Source organism: Xenopus tropicalis, chromosome 4 (genome assembly GCF_000004195.4).
Source record: "Xenopus tropicalis strain Nigerian chromosome 4, UCB_Xtro_10.0, whole genome shotgun sequence".
Taxonomy (NCBI): domain Eukaryota; kingdom Metazoa; phylum Chordata; class Amphibia; order Anura; family Pipidae; genus Xenopus; species Xenopus tropicalis.
In genome coordinates this window covers 133,350,788-133,371,157 of record NC_030680.2, presented here as the reverse complement: position 1 = coordinate 133,371,157, position 20,370 = coordinate 133,350,788, and the positions used below count along the sequence as shown (strand labels likewise).

Below are 20,370 nucleotides of genomic sequence, written 5' to 3'. Positions count from 1 at the left end.
TCTCCCCACTGCTCCGTATGGGAGATGAAAAGTAAGCGCATGCGCACTTGCGCTCGCTGCCGCGGGGGGATTCACGCATGCGCTCGCTGGGGGGGGGTTGGCGATTCACGCATGCGCACAGGGGGAGGTGGGGGGGGGGCGTCCTCGGGGCGCCCGGATCACAAATCCGGCGCTGCTGACACGTTAAATTTACACGCTTGGTGGAGGACGTCGGTGGGGGGCCCCTGCGGGGGGGGGGGGCGCGGGCACCTGCAGGGCCCATGAGGCGGGAGCCCTTCACCCCCCAGTCCGACCCTGGTTAAAGAGCCCCACAGAACACAGAATCCCCTAACATACCTATCACTATAATCTTCAAAAAGTATAAATAAATACAATTTTTATATGCTGAAATCCTGGCAGGAGAGGACTAAAACATTACAAATTGCAACAACTTCTCCACAGCAAATGCAGGAACTATCTAACCCACAATGCATTGCACTATGATGTTCCTTTCCTTATTGGCTGCACCTATGCAGGGAATTGTGGGAATGGGAGGATGCAGGCTGAGGGCTGAGGACAGTGGACTATTGTTACACTTTTTTTTAAGTCTCAAAGTAGCCAGCCAGATGAGCAGGGGAACAGAGGGTCAGGCTTAGGGAACTGTTCCCTTATAGTTCCATATTATTACATTAAAAATCATGAAAAGGCTGCATATTCTTTAACTGATACATACTGCAAAGTGATGTGAAAATGTTTACTTTTCAAAATGGTTAAGTTGTGGGTGGACTTCCCCTTTAAAAATGTATTTGGCATCTCCAGCACAGAGCGCTCTGTATAATAAAACTGTACAATCTTCCCATCTCATTGATTCGCTATAAACTCTCACGTGACCTGACTTCTGCCTATTCATCCTTACTAGCAAGCTTGGCTCGGTCACGGGGTGCAGGCAGGGGGCGTGTCTGGCGGCGCTGGTGTGGGCGGGCCGTCCTGGATAGGCGGTTCTAGGCGGGAAGACGGCGCTGAGCAGTAAGGCGTCCGCCTGGGCCAAGTTCAGTAGCCGCTAGTTGCCATCATGCCGCCAACCGGCCGTGAGCTGCTGCAGGCCCGGGTCAAGGAGCTGATAGACAGCAACCGGGTTATGGTGTTCAGCAAGAGCTTCTGCCCCTACTGCGACCAGGTAAGCGAAAGCGCTCCTTGCTGGGAGGCCGGGGCATGTTGCGCTGAGGGCCGGGCATTCTATAGTGTGTTCCATAGTGCTTTTCCGCTGGCATTCTTCTTAGGGGATATACTGACAGGGCCAGGTCAGCAAGGGCTCGCTGAGCAATGAGGTTGGCTACTGCCAGAGTGGCAATTTCTGTCCCGGAGGGGGAGCTTTTGGCCCTTTGCCACTTACTAAGGGTTTCATTGTGGGACCCCTCATACCTCCTGCCGCCATAAAGGCAGCCAATGGAATCCCTAGGGCACAGGCGGCCAATGGAATCCCTAGGGCACAGGCGGCCAATGGAATCCCTAGGGCACAGGCGGCCAATGGAATCCCTAGGGCACAGGCGGCCAATGGAATCCCTAGGGCACAGGCGGCCAATGGAATCCCTAGGGCACAGGCGGCCAATGGAATCCCTAGGGCACAGGCGGCCAATGGAATCCCTAGGGCACAGGCGGCCGGAGGAATCCCTAGGGCACCCAACCAGCGTGAGGGTTTTGTGGGAATGTTAAACATACATAGTGCTGGGTGGCCGGTTCCTGTAATACTGCCCTGGCTTTCCTCCTCATCCCATGATTCATACACTGTGGGCAGGCAGTAAGCTGGCACCCTATAGTCCTCTGCAACTCCTAGTGTCCCTCTCAAGGCTGTCAGGGAGTGCTGGGAGTTACAGTTCAGCAACATTCAGGTGGGGACTATGTCACTTGTCTGGTAACCAGTTCAATATGTTTATTTTTAGGGGGCCCAAAAAGGGTTTTGCTTGGGAGACACTCCTAAGAACATCGGTGTTACTGACCTCTAACCTTTTGTTATCTCTGCAGGTAAAAGAACTTTTTTCCTCCCTGGGTGCAGAGTACCAGTCCCTGGAACTGGATGAGTGTGGTAAGCAATGGGCCTCATTGAGTAACACTGTAGCCGCATAGCAATACTGTTGGTCAATGCTCTTCTACAGATCCACAGCGTGTTAATGTTTGACACACAGCGGTTTCAGCCTTGAAGTCAAAGGGAAAAAGCTGATTCTTTTCATGGTAGTGCTGTGTTGACACGCAAAGGTTTAAAGAGAAACTAACATTATTTAATGTTTTATGGCCCTTTCATTTTACCACAACAGGTAGTAAGGTATAAAGGATAGGCAGTCAATTCTATGTCAGCCTTAGGTGTTAAAGGCTCCCTGTAACTTTATATTTTATTTTCTGTTAGCTTCTGTCAAAATAGGAAAGGAGGAATTATAATCACATTTATCTTGCTAGCTTCTATGGAGGAATTACTTTTCTGGCAGTTTCAGACTTATGTAATCTTCCATTGTTTACTTGTTGCTCCTTGCATTCTCACACTAGGGTCACAAGGGGAGGATGATCTGCTCCTTTGTGTAGTGTCATTGACAGGCACAGAGTCCACCCGTGTTTAGCTACACAAAGTGAAGTTCGGCAGATGTTTGCTTTTTCTTGCAGAAATCTGCTTGGTGTAGCTGCACACAGGTGAAGCTACACACAGAAGCGCATCTACTTTTTCTGTCTGTACAAAATGCTAGGGATGCAACACACCCAGTTTATCGGATTCGGCCGAACCCCTGAATCCATGTTAAAGGATTTGGCAAAAAACGTAGGATTTGAGAGTGTTAAATGTCGCCACGCACAAAGTGTGTAGCAAAGAATTTTAGACTTCTGCGTTTATGTAGCGACTTTAACCCCTCCAAATCCTAATTAGCATATGCCAAATCAGAGTTGGTTCGGCTAGGACTATGAATTCGGCCAAATCCGTACCCTTCTGAAAAAGGCCGAATACCAAACCAAATCCTGGATACGGTGCATCCCTACAAAATCCAGGCAGAAAAAAGGTGTTCTTCCACCTTATGTGCCCCTGGCCTAGGCTAGTGGCACACAGGAATGACGATTGTCTTTTTTTACACCCTTGAAGAAAACAGATCTGTGAGGGCGTGTGTAGTAAACACAATTTGTCTAATGAGGCTTTGACGCTGTGTCAAAAATTGCGTGCAGAACAAGTATAGATATGTTGGAGCAAGTGCAGTTGTGCAGCCAATCCTGTTAAACCTGTTATGAGGCGTATTTTCCTAGGCATACACACAGCCTTCCTCAATGGAAATATCAGCTGTTAATATTAATGTGAGTTTTTTTTTTATTGCAGATGATGGCGCCGCTATCCAGGAAACACTGCATGAATTGACCGGCCAAAGAACTGTTCCCAATGTTTTTGTCAATAAAACGCATGTTGGAGGCTGTGATAAGACACTTAAGGTAATTGGCAGTAACTAATTTAATAACTGGAAATTTGATGTGCTATCACTCTCTGTACCTGCCCATATGTGAAACCAGCCATCTGGGCTTCATGTTTGGGAAACCTTTTGAATCTGCCGACATTTATTTCCCTGTAATTAGTTATTGCATTAAAGCTTTGAGACTTGAATGTGTTTTCTGGATCGGGGGATACATGGCACTTGGCATTCCATATTTTGCAGATCTACATGTCTCTGCATTCTTCTCTCACCAGCTAGGTGGTGGGAGTTGTATGTCTGAAGTAGTTGGGTTTCAAAAGCTAATGAGGATCTATCATTTTTTAGGCACATAGGCTTTCCATGCATTGTTACCTCTGTTAAGGTCTGTAGAAAGAATTAAATGTGTTGCTAAGCAACAACCCCCTGAAACGCTTGACAGGCTGCTGTTAGGATGTTGAGAGTTGTAGTCTGGCAAAATATGGAGTGCCCTTATTTTTCACCTGATATTTACATTACTGAGGCTCATTTGTCAACGCTCTGCACCTTGACAATGGCAATCAGATGTTTGCTTCCCTTATTCTTCTTGCAGGTGGCTAGACATAAAGCTTATTATTAATTGGTTGCTATTGGCTATTTCCCATGTTCAAGTGTTGAATCTGAACATTAAAATGTTTAACAGTATGTTAAACAGAGTGACTGAGGCAGTTGTGCAGAATATAGAAAGCAGCCTCTGGGGGCTCATCATATATAGTTGTTTTTCGCTTTTAATGGTCTAGGTGAGTGTGCGTGTGTTTACAGTTTTGTATCTTGCAGTTATTGGGTGTATAACACATATTTAGGGAATATCAAATCATCTGGTTGTTAAATCTAATCAGACGTGATTCAAGATCTGGCATATCTGACCAAATATCCCATGAGTGCTTTGGCACGAAGATATTGTAATTAACTTGCATGTCTGAATGACCACATTCTTTTAGATCCAGTGGAACAGGCCGATTGGAATGTGCAGCTTTTGACCTGATACATGGTGGCAGCATCCCCAGTAATGCAGGCCATTAAACCTACATTTGATGCTATTTAATTTGCGTTATTTTAATCCATGCTATAGGCTGAATTTAAAGAGGCAGTAATGCCAAAGAATTAAGCTAGACCTGACCCAGACATTGTCTCTCTTCTGTACATGTTCAAAATATTTCCTTTTGGATCAGAATAATTACAGATAATACACATACACTACTTTTGTCTGCAAGCACTATAAAATCAATTTAAATGTACTTTTGTATACAACTGATCACGTGATCTTTAAATAATGCAGAAGTTTTTTAAAGTGAAGTAATATTACATAGTTTATGCATAAACAACATTTTTTTCTGCCTATTTAAGAATGATTCTCTTTCTGTGGTTATGTTCTGTCCCTTGGTCTAGTGGGCTGTAAAACATATTCATACCACATGGCTCACAGAGATTTTAGCAGTCGCCTTTGAGTTCCATGATCTGTACAAGTGTTTGGCCTGTAGCTTCTTTGCTTTGAATTTTCATGGTACTTTACTGCCTTTCCATTAGTTTCTGATTAATGTAACCGTTCTGCAGCAAAAAATATGCAAAGTTTGGGGATATTTTCTCTCTTCCCAGGCTCATAAAGATGGATCACTGGCCAAATTGCTTGGTGACAACAGTGTAACATATGATTATGACCTTATTGTAATCGGAGGAGGATCGGGTGGCCTTGCATGCTCAAAGGTATGTGACTTTTCCTCATTCATAAAAGTATTCATATACTGTATATGGTATAATCTATGAAGAAATTAGTTACAAAATACTTTTATGTCCATTTAAAATTCATAAATCAGTGCAGATGTTAACTGAAGGAGTAGTGTCCCCAAATACAAATGCCTATGGCCACCAACCCCAATGGTGGGGGGAGAAAAGTTACTAATCATGACTATGCGCCAGTACCGCATTTGACGTTTGCCTTTGGGTTTCACATCATAATTGATAGTATACCCCCTGCTTTAGCTGTCTAATGAGTGATTAAGAAATTGTATGGGTGGCTGGTAGAGGCAGTATGGTACACAGACATTTAAGCTTTATTACATCTTTCTCATTACCTTTTAACACTTATTTAGGTATATTTTTTTATGCTATAGGAAGCAGCATCATTCGGCAAAAAAGTGATGGTGCTTGATTACGTTGTACCCACACCTAAGGGAACTTCATGGGGTAAGCTGATATACTTGGATCTTCATACAGTGAATGAATTGAGATATTGCGGGAGTTAGTGGCTATCTATAGCCCCGTGATTTATAGTTCATATAATTTCAGTAGAATAACATGATATTCTGGTTAAATTACCATCCACATCTATAAAAACAGTAGTGTAACAGGAATTACTGACCCCTGTATGCAACATTTATCAGCCTGCTGGGAATACTGTGTGATGTAGAAGGACAGAAAACTATTTGTATATTCTCACAGATAAGACACCTGTTCCCTGTTTGTCTAAGTACAGCTAATTGCCAAAACAAGGAATTACATTTTGCACTAACAGGCGTGTCGGTCATGTTAAATTCCCCTCAATACATGTCTCCCAAATGCAGCTTTGTTTTCCTTCATTCTGAATGGCTATATCTCTGATATTTAGGTCTTGGAGGTACATGTGTTAATGTTGGCTGCATTCCTAAGAAACTGATGCATCAAGCTGCAATTCTGGGACAATCACTGAAAGATTCAAGAAAGTTTGGCTGGGAATATGAGGAACAAGGTATACACAATTTCCTAGTCTTGAGCTTTCTCGTTGTAGCTGGAGTGGGAGCCTTGCACAGCCAGTCTTGTCTGCAATTCCAGAATTATTTCTCTGCTTTGTAGTGTGTTCATTTGCAATAGTGTGTCTGGATAGATGCTATTGTACAGTTATGTAAACCCTGTTAGAGCAACTGATTTAGAAGCCACAATCCTAAAAGCCATGTGGCTTTTAGGATTGTGGCTTCTAAATCAGTTGCTCTAATTTTTTCTTTACAATAGTAACCATAAAACTGCTCTTTTTTTATAGTTAAACACAACTGGGACACAATGAGAGAGGCAATTCAGAACTACATTGGCTCTCTGAACTGGGGATATCGGGTGTCGCTGAGGGACAAACAAGTTCGATATGAAAATGCTTATGGGGAATTTGTTGAACCCCACAAGATTAAAGTAAGTGGTGCTGTTTTAATGGTTTCACCTTTAAAGTAACTTAGAATGTTTATAGTATGTCCAGGTCCTAGCAACTTTGCAGTTGGTCTTCATTATTTTATATAGTTTATTTGCTTACTACTTCTGCCTTTTTCCAGCTTCTAAGTGGGGGCAGCCAAATAACTATTGCTCTGTGAGGCTTCAATTTTATTGTTACTGTTACCCATTCTTACTTATCTACCTATTCAGGCCCTCTCCTTTTTAATTAATCTCATTCAAACCAACTCCTGTTTGCTATAAAAAATAAGTCCCTAGGAACCAAATAGGTGCTGAAATATCAAAATAGAAAGCTGCTAAGCAAAAGCTAAATGTGTTGCAGATTGTCCCAGAATATCACTGTCTACATCATACTAAAACTTAATTTAAAGGTGAACGAGACCTTTTAACATTGCAGGGCCTTACTCTGTTTATCATATAGGCTACCAACAAGAGAGGAAAAGAATCTTTCTTCACAGCAGAAAAATTTGTTGTGGCAACAGGAGAAAGACCTCGGTATTTGAATATACCAGGTGATAAGGAATACTGCATTACAAGGTAAGACTTAAAGTGTTTGTAACATTCTTTAATCACAGGTTGTCCCAAAATCTTAAGGATTTGTGTATACAGTTCCTGCTTGAGTACAGGTGAGGTATCTAGTCATTTCAATTATCCACCTGCCCTTTAAGGGGCAGTGTATCAGAATTCAGTATTCTGATAGGAGGATACAATTTCAGACTACATACTGATAGTGATGATACATGATTTCCCATTCTGCATTGAAGGTAGCAGTTAGGCAGTAACAGCAATTACATTCCTTTGATAAACTGGCTTTTTTTTCAGAGTTGGAATAAATTATATATATTTTTTTAAAGGAGAAGGAAAGGTAAAACTAGGTAAGCTTTATCAGAAAGGTCAATGTATACAAAGCTATAAACACTCACAGAACTGCTGCTCTGAGTCTTCAGTAAAAAGAAATACCACATTTTCTTTACTTCTATTATGTATACATGATCTTCTGTATCAGACTTCCTTCTCTCAATAAGATCCTTCAGGGCACAGCATGAATCTGCTCTGCTTCCTGCTTTCTCCCCCTCCCATCTCAATCTGAGCTGAGAGCCGTTCCCTGCCTGCATAGTGCTGCCAAGCTAAAATGGTAGCTGCTATCTTAAACAGAGAGATCTTCTAGGACTGTTTACTCCTGTATGGTATATATTCTGCATAATAAACATAGCATTCTAGCTTGCACTTATGAGGCAAATCCAATGGCAAACTGTGCCTCAGTACCTTTCCTTCTTCTTTAAGCATTACTTACTTTATTTGACTGTATATTCTACTTCTCGCTTTAACACTTAAAAGCTGAGCTTTTTTTTTATAGTAATACTGACAAGTGCAGGGAAACAAGCTGGGGAATTTGGAAGTGATTCACACTTTTTAACAAGTAAAAACATACGCTTTCTGCTTCTTTCTTTAGAGAGCAATAATGTATGACCATTCAAATATCAGGATACAGTAGAATCCTCCCCCCCCCCCCCCCAGGGGACCAGAAAAAAAATGGTGCAAAATCGGGGAAAATATAAAATCATATAATTATGTGTTATATATTAGTGGGACCACAAAACAATGGTGTAAAATGCAGAAAAACTTAAAATCAGTGGATGTAAAATGAAGGTTTACTGTATATGTAACAGCACACTGCTTGCAATACTGTTCAGAATAACCCATGATCATTTGTCTTACTGAACTTCTCAAAAACTATAGCGTACAAATTATTTAGAATTAGAATGAGTGACTAGAAGCCCCTTTATTACTGCTGTATTTTGGAGAATGACACAAGAATAGATTGTATTTAAAATATCATGTCGTTATTCTTAACTTTCTATTAATCCATGGGGTTTTTGTTTTTTTCTCTTTGTAGTGACGATCTCTTTTCCTTACCGTACTGCCCTGGAAAGACGCTTGTTGTAGGTGCTTCCTATGTAGCTTTGGAATGTGCAGGATTTCTTGCTGGCCTTGGGCTGGATGCCACAGTCATGGTGAGGTCAATACTGCTGCGTGGTTTTGATCAAGAGATGGCTAATCGAGCCGGCGCTTACATGGAAACTCACGGAGTAAAATTCATCAAGCAGTTCGTACCAATTTCGGTAAGGAAGATTCTACCATGGCACTGAAAACAGAGCTGATTTTTAATCATTTACATCGTTTGTATTCAAGTACTCTGTTCAAAAATTGGAATCGGGTTGGAAATTTTGCACTGTGAACAGTGATTTTCAGTAGGCTAAATTTGATTCTTAATTAGCGTATATCATACACTGACTGGATTTCAAACTGGAACGTCCATATTGTGTGTCATGTAAGGGGGCTTTGTGTGAACTAGCCACATAGTAACTGCATTCCTTTGAGACTGATTAAAGATGTCAGTGTTCCTGAAGTGTGGTAGGTACATCGGCCTTTAACATACTCTGAGGCCATGCATGAAATATAAGGGAAACCTATTTCCAATTGTGTCAAAGGGATCTTAACTATATGCCATGTAGTATACTTAATTTACAATTCTCATTTTACAGCTTAATTTCTGAAGCGCTGGTCACCAGTGTGCACAGCAATTGGTCTTTTCACTTGCACATATCCATTAGGCACTTTTTTTTTTCTACATCAACATTACAGTTTTCATGAAGGGGTGTCAGTATTTGTTTAGGGTTAGCATGCAGCATGGAACCATTAAATTTTTTTTTTTTTTTTTTAACACAAGTTAAAATAATTTACTGGGATACTGAACAACAAAAACAGCAATTTCCTCTTTAAGAATCAGTTTAGTCAGTTCATTTCCTTCCCACATCTGCTCTGTCTCGATAAAATGGAATGTAATTGCATTTAACAATGTCTGTATAGTCCTGTTTAAAGCACTAGCCCCTTGGTGGAACCTGAATTATCTTGAAATGGCTGTTTGGAAGCTGTCGGCTCAAATTCCCTAATGAATATTGTCAGCAGTTTCACCAGTGACAGAAAGTTACGCCAATTTCAAAGACAGTCGGCAGCTTGTGTGCATTAATCTTGTCAACAGTACCACTTCTACCTCAGCAAAGGGAATGGTTTTTACTACAGTGTTGACACTAACATTATTTGGTGTTTCAAGACAATTTGCAAATCTTTTTAAATTGAATCAACCTGCTTAAGGGCTCTGGCACATAGGGAGATTAGTCGCCCGCAACTAACTCCCAAATCGCCAAAGTTGCCTCGCGAGGCTTTTTCGGCGATTTCCCGAAATCGCGCCGCCTCGTGTGCCATCCCACCGGCGACTTACATTTTCGCCGGTGGGATGGCAGGTGATGGCAACTCGGGGAGATTAGTCGCCCGCGAACAGGGAGTTTTGTCGCGGGCGACTAATCTCCCGTGTGCCAGAGCCCTAAATGAGAAATGGTCTCTCCAAGCCATCCATTTACTTATAAATGTTTTGCTTAATAAAACAAAACCTAATTCATAGCAACTTTCCAATTTGGAATTATTAAAACGCTTTAAAAATTTAATTGTTGTTGAAAGCAGCATTTGCTTAACTCCTGGTTATGACTTTTTAAACAATGTTGCAAAAGCCAGTTTCCTCCCGCAAGACTGTCAATCTGCTGCCTTGTGTTAAATTGTTTCGAAAGCCACCAGGGTAGAGAACAGAAAAGGACAGATAAACGCTGCTTTTAATAGCAATAATATCTACAAATAACTTTATAACCATTATAAATGGGGTTGGGCATGTCCTAACAGTATGAGGGGGATAGCCAATCCCAGTTCTGCAGTCACACAAGCGAATACAGGCTTCAGTTCCCTATCAGGTCAGCTTAGCTGCTGTTTGGTTCCTATCCTACAGTGCAGTGTGTCGAGTGCCGCCGCGTGCGGTTGGAGAAAAATTGTAGTGATTCAACCCAAAAGACGACCACATTTCTGGCACATTTCTTTTATATTTGGAGGAGTATAATGCACTGGCACATTCTCCTTTAAACAAAAATCTCATACTTTTTTAGAATTTTGCATTATAAGGCCCAACGCCCATCTGTGACCCCTAAACCGTTAGAGCTGAACATTATAGTTTACTTTGGAGAAATACTATACCTTTTCATAAATCATAGGCTGCCTTTTGACCGTCACTGGTATAGATGGTAAAATATGATTGAAAACACAGAATATACACCCCTTTTGCATATTTTGATGAAGCAGCTGCTATATAGCTGGAAACATTCTTCTGTAGCCGTCACAATATTTGAACTGTTAAGAGCTGAAAGGGCAACGGAGGCTGAAACATAATAACTTCAGTCTATTGCATAACGTTATCCTAAACATGCCTCTTTATCCCCTGAATATTTAATATTCAAATGCGAATCATCCCGCGTGATAGTGGGTCTTCTCTGTTGAGCTGATCGATTCTAATGTTCCCCATAGTGTACACTGATGCTGTATTGCCTAAATCTTTTCATAAACACAGTAAAATAGTTTCCAAATGTTTTCTGTACTTACAAGTTTAACTTGCTGTATTCCATTTCCTTACTGACATTATATTTTCCCATACTTTATGCCAATTATTTTTCTGCTCCCTTAAAAACATGAAATGGGGGTTCTAATATATTTTAATGTATGTATGTGCTTACAGCACCGTATATTGCTGGTACTCAGAGTAAAACTTTAGCATTTGTTCTGTTACCTTAGTAATCCTTACAGTTCTAAGTCCATTCATATAAAATGCTGATTAGTAGGTCAAAGATTATCGGCCTGGGTGAAATGCTTTGTGGGCCCTGGCACTCTGCTTTTAATAAATAACTCAAGTGTAATTACTGCCATTGCTTTGCTAGGTGGAATTGCTGGAGGAGGGAACCCCAGGGAGGCTTAAAGTTACAGCAAAGGCGACAGAAGGAGACCAGATCATAGAGGATGAATACAACACTGTAAGTTGGCTATTGCTAGAAAAAGGTGGTGGCTTCTGTCCCACTCCAGAAAAGGCAATACTGGCTAGATGTCTATACATAATTATATACATTAAAGATTTCAAATAGTGGCCACTTTCTCAGTGGAAACTAATAGACAAAGAAGCTGTTTAATGATAAATATAACCTTTTCTGCAGGTATTAATTGCTGTTGGGAGAGATGCCTGTACCAGAAATATTGGCCTGGAGAAGATTGGGGTTAAAGTAAATGAGCGGTGCGTAATTTCCTTAACATATTGCCTTTTCTTTGGTTATTCTTATTTTTCTGAAATTCAAAAACATAGGGATGATTGTGGACTCATCATACGTTTTCCATTTTATTTAAGTAAATACTACGTACCTCTAAATCCTTCTGTGCATTTAAATATATTAAAGGAAGTTCAAACCCCCGTCCTCCAACTTTTTATGACCAACTAAATATTCCCTGCGCTGATTCTAGAAAGGCAAACACACAGTAAAGAAATAGGAGAAAATGTTGAGTGCTAAACTTGTGCTCGTGCAAAGTTGCCAGGGGGGTCCCAAGCAGGTGGAATAGCGCTCAGCATAAATAGCCCCAGGCTAGGGATTTTGAAGAAGAGGGTTGCTGGCCAAGGGGGGTGACTAATAACTTGTTACCACCTGACTGATTTTAGGTTTACTTTTCCTTTAATATTTTAGAGCCATCCTTAAAAATAAAGGGGGCAGGTACTGTGTTACAAATTAAACTATATTGGACTAAAAGTAAAGGCTAAAGGGGCTTCGGAATCACTTTACTGTGCTGATTTATTCAGTTCTGTCATAGTTTAAGTTAATTGAGCAATGTCATATCTGTACATACTAAGCTTATTAAAGCTACTAAATTTTGTCCTAACATGATTCTGTCAGGTCACAAACTTCCCAATCATATTAAGACTGTCCATTCATTCCACTAAAATGCATTCTGCTGATCCCTTCAACCAGGTCCATACAGTATCTTATGTGACCACCATTAATATTGTTCCACTAATTTATTTCTGTACATCCATGCTAATATTCTGATTACTGGGAGCAAAATCACCTTAGGATAAAGTTTTGCTGCTGGGCACTGAGAAACCTGGTGAGAAGGGGCAGTCTGAAAGCACCTACCCAATTTTCTTTTTTTGTTCTTTATCCTGAGTTCTTATAGTGAATGTTGTATTGTTGTTGCAATACTGTATACCATTACATATTCTACCTATAACAGAAATGGCAAGATACCAGTCAGTGATGAAGAACAAACCAGTGTGCCTTATGTCTATGCTATTGGAGATATTTTGGACGGAAAACTGGAGCTAACGCCTGTGGCGATCCAAGCTGGACGACTGTTGGCTCGGAGATTATACAAAGGCTCCAAATTGAAGGTGCGTTATATAATTGTTGCTGAGTACCAAGTACCATACCATGTAAGTTTGGGAGCACACAGTGTTTTCACAGTGATTCTCTCCCTTACGCACCTTACTGCACTGACAAGTACAGCTTCCAACACTGCTCAGCTACACGAAGCAGAGCCAAGTGGGGATCGGGCCAAAAAAACCCAAAAGCAGGAGTTTTCGGGACAATCCCTATTTAGCTCCGCTTTGTGTAGCTGAGCCGAGGTGGAAGCAAGAGGTATTTGTAAGTGCTGTTTTACTGAGGCGTGTATGACAGAGGATCCTGCCTAAACTTTCCACCATAGATTTATACCTAGCAGTCTGATTGTGTTTTGTTACAGAGCAAATTTTTTATAAGGCAGGCAGAGGATTGCTTATTATAAGTGAGAGGTTAAACTCACTTCTCTTTCACAGCAACAGTTTAAAAACATTTGACTGACCAAATGGCCACTTTACAAGCTAGGGGGCACAAGTGCATTAAGGAGGCGCAAGAGCATGCCCCTTAGTGTTCACTTAACAGAACTTGCAACTTTGGGTTTGTTGCTCTCTGCACGGAGCTGCTTTCTACAGAAAACAGCATCAGAAGACGCAGTCCTGTCCTTGGAAATTATGTGCAAGTTAAGGGCTGGTAGGAGAGAGGATGCCTACGTATATGTCATATATGGATCATTTTTCACTAATAGAGCTAATGTTAAACCAAGTAATACTTAAAGTTCCTTCCCTTTTTAACCTGTCAGTTATAGCTTCTAATGCTAATGGATTCCTGCTGCACAAATATGGCTGCTCCCTCATATCATACATATCATAGTTAATGTAAAAGCATCAGGCAGATACTTTTATAGCAAAATTATAAATAGCATGCAACGACAATGTAATGATGTAAAAAAAAAAAAAAAAAAAGATTCTGCTCAGGCGCCTTCTATGGTGCCCGATCAAAATCTTTAAACCTGGGCGATCGGCGAGTCGACCGATATCAGCAGCCTCCTGCGATATCGGTCGACTCGCCGACTTGCCATAGACTCACCGAATACCGTACGAGATATTATCGGTGCATGTATGGCCAGCTTAAAGCAGATATCTTATTGGATATTGTAGATTGCTGCGCTGTTTTGTATTGGGTTGGGTTTGTAACTCAAAACTCCTTCTCTTTACAGTGTGATTACGTCAATGTTCCCACTACGGTGTTCACTCCTCTGGAGTATGGCTGCTGTGGCTATGCTGAAGAAAAAGCCATTGAAATTTATGGAGAAGAAAACTTAGAGGTAAATCAGATTTTTATTTGCACAAGTGTAGAGCATTAGTGTGCCCACTTCATCGTACTCACTGCCATATTAGGTCCTGGCCATAGTTAACTGTCCTGCAAGGGCATGCTTAAATTCCATTGGACAAGAGCCCCCATTTTGATCTAGTAAGTCAAGAGGATGTCTACCCGATTGTGCTACCAATGTGTTGGCAAGTTCTTTGTGTATGCCTGGCTTTATATTGTGATTTCAGGATTTTGTTGAACATTGTTCTCAGCACCTTTATTGTGAAATATATAAATAGGTATTTTTGTTTTTTCTTAGGTTTATCACACTTTATTTTGGCCTCTTGAGTGGACAGTTCCTAGCCGGGACAACAACACCTGTTTTGCCAAGATAATCTGCAATAAACAGGATGATGTAAGAATTACCTTGTATATGTATTTGATTTGTCATGACTTTGTAGCTGAAACTGTATGTACGTATAACTTTTTATTTACAAAGCAATACAAGGATATGCAGCACTGTACAATCTTACAATATACACAATTACACAGGGAGGATAGGTGTTATAATAAATACAATAAGTAAGTATAAATACACAGAGAAAGTACCATGTGGTATGAGATACAGTAGGAAGGCGGCCCCTGCCCCATAGAGCTTACAGTCTAAGTGATCAGGTAACAAACAGGCACAAATTGGAAGGTAAGAGTGCGCAAGGTATGGGCATTTTCCCTTAAGCACAGGACTAGACAAAATAATATTTTAGTGCTCCAGCAGGTAGCATCTGAGTTTTTTTCTTAGAGTGAGTGTTCCCTACAGGGGGTTTCAGGGATAGAGTTCCAGATTTAAGGGGCAGGGAGATAGGTTTAAGATGAGTGAGAGCAGTGGGTGTGGATGGCGTAAAAAGATGGAGGCTCTGAGTGGAGCGGAGGAAACTAAAAAACGTACAGGGAGACCAGTGAGGAAATGTAGTGAGGAGCAGAGAAGTGAAGGACTTTGAATGTTAGCAGGATTTTCCATGCTATCCTTTGCATAATTGGTAGCAATGCTAGAGAGATTACTTGGGGCTGAATAGGTTCCCTCTTAGGAGAGAGCAGAAGGATCCTAGCAGCAGAGTTTAGGACCGATATGCTAGTTCATTGTGTTAGCTAATGGAACCCCGATGGCTGCGGCTACAGTGGCAATTTTCTCTAAGCATTCAAATTTCCATGAGTCGGCTGACCCTGCCGACACTGGCTTGCTTATGGGCTGATTGTCAACTTGCGCTTATCTCCAGGCTGACAATCCGCCCTGTGTGACCTTGCCCTAGGGGTCCAGCAGTGCCACGTACAGTTCAGTGTGTGCCATTACTGTTAAGTGAAGCTTAGCAATATGATAAGCTGCTACAGGTCTGTGGAACAATAGGCAGGTAGTCTGAACTACTTCCCTTACATATATGCATTTGCCTCAGTGCATTTATACAGTGTAAGGAAATGCTGTGGAGGATCCCCTGGGTCTGCCAAACACATCTGTCATGTTAGGGAGTTCCATCTGTAATGCTCTATGCTGACCCTGCCAGCTTCTCTTACCATAGGAAAATCCATTAGGTACATCTCTGTAGGTGCATTATTCACATGTGACATGATCATGTCCAGCTCCACACATTGCCTTCCCTTGGAAAATCCCTAGGACAGTTCTTTCTTCTGGGAAAGTTAACTTTCTCTTGCTGTTTTCCCAAAGAAAGCAGATTTCTGTCTTCTTTTGTGTGTTTTTTAATTGCATGCAATGTCTAAATATCCTGAATGAGGCAATCGGTTCCTTAGTTGCACTTGTTTTTCAAGCAGCAGGTTCCATTAGAACGCTTGAGCTTAAAGTTGCTTGAACCAAAAGTATTAAAATTAAATAAACTCATTATGTGTAATAAATGTATTTGTTTTTCCTAATCTTTGGCCCCTTGCCATCCTCAGCACTGGTTTTTAAAGGGAAAATATACCCCCTTTTTCACAGTTTAGATTATGTAGAAAAGATATATAAATATTATGTTACTGTTCTCAGGGAACAGTCTCTTACCCCTCTTGGGCACACAGTGTAATGCAACCCCTCCCTCGCCTTGTCCATTTACAAGTCATGGATTCTGGGACTTGAAAAGTCCCTCTATTATACTTGCTACAGTATACCTGCTATCCCATTGGCACCATCTCTCCCTACAATACTAGTTATCCCACAGCCCCAGTCCCTTCCCAGAGGCTATTATCCCCCCACTGCTACTATAGGCACTATCTCCCCCTACTATACCTGCTATCCCACAGCCACAGTCCCTTCCCAGAGGCTATTATCCTACTGCTACTATAGGCACCATCTCTCCCTACTATACCTGCTATCCCACAGCCACAGTCCCTTCCCAGAGGCTATTATCCCCCCACTGCTACTATAGGCCCCATCTCTCCCTACTATACCTGCTATCCCACAGCCACAGTCCCTTCCCAGAGGCTATTATCCCCCCACTGCTACTATAGGCACCATCTCTCCCTACTATACCTGCTATCCCACAGCCCCAGTCCCTTGCCAGAGGTTATTATCCCCACTGCTCTTATAGGCTGCTTGTCATACAATACCGGTTATCCCACAGCTACAAGTGCTTTTTAAATGCCTTGCCTTTGCTTTACTGATATAACAGGCGAGCCCTAATATAATTCTACTTTTACTCCATATTCAGGATCGAGTCGTTGGTTTCCATGTACTGGGTCCAAACGCTGGAGAAATCACTCAAGGCTTTGGTGCTGCAATAAAGTGTGGGCTAACCAAAGAAAAGCTTGATGAGACTATTGGAATCCACCCTACATGTGCTGAGGTATTTGAGTTAATTTTGTAATAATCTGTACTAGTTTCCATATGACCTGTAATGTTACAACAACAAGTATCTTTATAACCCAGCAGGTAGTGTTTTAAATTCACTAATAAATTGATAGTAAATGAGCAATTATTATTTAGCTCAAAAAAAACTCCACCTCCTCCCTTCCAAACCATATCTAGGAATTGGATTTTAGACAGGTGCTGAGGACAGGTTAGTTTGCCTGCAGCTGGCTGAGAGTATGTAGTTGTTCTCATATACTTTGAGTCTGACGGGCTCTGTAGTACAGAGTGTAAAGGATCTGGCACAGGGATGTCAGGCTTGCAGTCTCCAGCTCTTGTAAAACTGGTAAAAGAGAGCTGGAGCAAGGTAAAAAATACTGACTACGCAAAATATTTTGTTTCTCCACCCAAACTAACTATTTAACTATGCAGTAGGCTAAGCAGCTCCTGTACTTTGCTTTTAAATGGTTATCTGCCCACTGCACACAGTTATATGATGGAAGTCCAAACAGATTTTGTTTGTCTGTGCATTTCTGCTTACGACCATGAACAATGTGGCGCATTCAAATGGAATGTGGGTGGAGAGACACACATTTATTCTTACCTCTCCTCTCTTTCCAGGTATTCACTACCATGGACGTTTCCAAATCCTCAGGAGGAGACATTACCCAGAAGGGTTGCTGAGGTTAATTCCTGCTGTTAACTGATCCCTAGATTATCTTCTCTCCTGTGAGGCCAGCATACTAACCAAACTCAGGTAGAATTCATGGCACATAGTGACATATTGCTGCTGGCGAGGAATTAAAGGAAACTTTGGTTCATTGCGGCAGTGAGTGTTATCTCCCATCGGTGCCGTGTATTGGCCAGTCGTAGGAGGAAGGTTCTTGGGTGAATGGTAACAGCAGGGTTACTGTGATATTGGGACGCTTTTGGGTGAGCACATCTCTCGAGTGCTTCTTATGACGTTTTGGCTCAACACCTCAAATTGAGGAGAGCTCTGACTGAATACCCAGGATCGTTCTGTTCCGCTTTTTATCCAGTTCTTCACAAACTCAACATCTATGTTTGAATTAAGTCTACTATGTATTTGCAGGGTGTGTATGGGTCTTGTTTGTGCAAAAGTCTCAGCTATTCATGCCATCCTTGCATTTGTCCTCTAGGGGGCAATATCTGGCAGTACTGACATACCAGACAGGTATGCAGGGTTTATCTGTCTTCTATTTATGTTGGATGTCTTGGGGCGTATGGAAGAGACCACTGCTTAGATAAATTTGAATGAACTTATGCATAAGTATAGCATTTTTATGCATTTCATGTGAACTGTAGTTATATATATTTATATTTTCTACCGGCTCTTTCCTTTTTGCGTATTGCACCTCAACAGTGTGTGACCAGCAATAAACCTAAGCAGGGCGGTGGGGCAGCGTTGATACTTTATTTAGTATTTGTTCTATGCGCAGGCTGCATGTTCATCTTCTAAGCCTGTAGATGATAATAGAGAGAGCAAGGAGTCAACTAACTTGCCACTTCTGCCCATTGCCCACTCATGGAGACTTTGTTATACAAGGGGTTACTTACTCTAGAGCTAGAGAAAGAACCTTTGTTTAGAATTGTTCAGGCTCTGTGAGATCCATGCGCTGTTACAAAAAACCCTACTTGTACAGGAGCTGTTTGTTTCAACAGAAACAGATCAATAAATGACATCAATATTTTCAAGTTGTAGTTTCTTTTTATTATTGGGTGAATGTAGAGGGGGGGCACCCACCAATGTTTGTTTATATTATTAAAAACACTGGTGCATGTTTTTAATAATATAAACAAAATTAGGTTTTATTTCAATTGAAGGAGAAATGGCAAGCACTCCTTAGTCCATTAAAACTTGACTTTATTGTAGAGATCTCGTTTCGTATTCAAAGGATACATAGCCATAGATGCCTGGCTGGCATCGGGTATGCTGAAACCTGCAGCTCAACAATAGCAGTAGAAGGTCTGGGATACAAAATAGGCCCTGGCAATCCAAGTACACAGAGGCCCAAACTGCCCCCACCAGCCCAATAAATAGCGACTATGGCATCTTACAGCAGCCCTTCTGGCATTTGCCAGAACCCACAGATTGCCAGTCCGCCAGGGCCACAGGTGTGTCCGTAATACTCCTCTCTGGAAAGCCTCCAGCTGATATAATTCAGTTGGTAATATGGGATATCCTGAGAAATCCTATGAGATACCCAGTGCTTCCTCTGGGCTAATGGAATAAGACCACTCGGCACTATGTGTGGGTCTTTCTGGGCACAAAGCTGCCATATTGTTATCAAGTGAGCCTCACTTTAATTTCTTGGACATTTTTTTTTTTTTTAGACAACGTATATAAACACAATAACCTCTTTCCTCCATTGCAACTGTGGAAATGATGGCATCCTGTTTGTGCGGAATCCGACCGTGTTTCTACACATGTGTAGCAATGAGAAACTATTCAGTAAAGTGTTTCATAAGCAGCACTGCGTTAGAAATGTTTAGGGGTGGAAAGAAGAACTAGAGGAGAGCTTGGGAAATGGAGCAGATAGAGCAATTCACGGCTGGGTGAGTACCATTCCTGCAACTGCCTTCTCTGCAACCTAATCTGTCACCCACTGACCACCATTAAACAGGAAGTGCTGTTGCTGGAAATTACATCATCAGTAGTGGGTTTGTCAAAAAAACAGTTTAAAACATTGTTTAAAGGAGAAAATGTAGATAATATAGGTAATATAAGATAAATACAGTATGTATAAAAGCAACAACCTGACCGCCTACCCCCATCTATACCTGCATCTGAAAATCCTGCCTGGTACCTGCTTTTCTTGTGGGTAACCTGTGGGTACCTGGCCTGCCTCAGGAGTCTAATGCAGGGTATATATGGTGTGTGTATCCAAATAACCTGATGGGTTATACCCACCCATTTAATACTCTTCTTGTTCACTTTGTAGATATCACTCAAGGAGAGTCATCTCCAGAAAAATCTATAGACTAGAGTATCAAACAATGTTCTTCCCCATTAGTTATGGGCATTGCTAGTAGGTATCCTAAATTGTACATGTGAACAAAGCAGGTATTAAATGCCCAATGAAAATAGAGAGGCCTGGACTAGGATTCAAAATAGGCCCTGGCATTCCAAGTACCCAGAGGCCCAAACAGCCCCCCCCAGCCCATTAAATAGTGACTGTCTGTGGCACCTTACAGCAGCCCCTCTGGCATTTGCCTGAATCCACAGTGAGTAGTTACGTGGCAATGAGAGTCCAAATGAACAGGTCTCAAGCTGGAGCTGTCAGAGTGGCGTTCTATAGAAGCAGCAGTATTTCCAGGC

General features: G+C 41.6%; 1 protein-coding gene across 1 annotated transcript; it reads left to right on the top strand.

Annotated features, from left to right (window-relative positions):
• Positions 1-974: 974 nt before the first annotated feature.
• On the top strand, positions 975-18,746 carry txnrd3 (thioredoxin reductase 3). The gene is given in 16 exon segments (NM_001353367.1): positions 975-1,156; positions 2,002-2,062; positions 3,326-3,435; positions 5,046-5,153; positions 5,561-5,633; positions 6,055-6,174; positions 6,463-6,605; positions 7,063-7,178; positions 8,539-8,764; positions 11,456-11,548; positions 11,726-11,802; positions 12,789-12,945; positions 14,109-14,216; positions 14,520-14,615; positions 16,894-17,028; positions 17,652-18,746. Coding segments are annotated over 16 exon segments (1,797 nt in total). The 5' UTR covers positions 975-1,051; the 3' UTR covers positions 17,721-18,746.
• Positions 18,747-20,370: the final 1,624 nt, after the last annotated feature.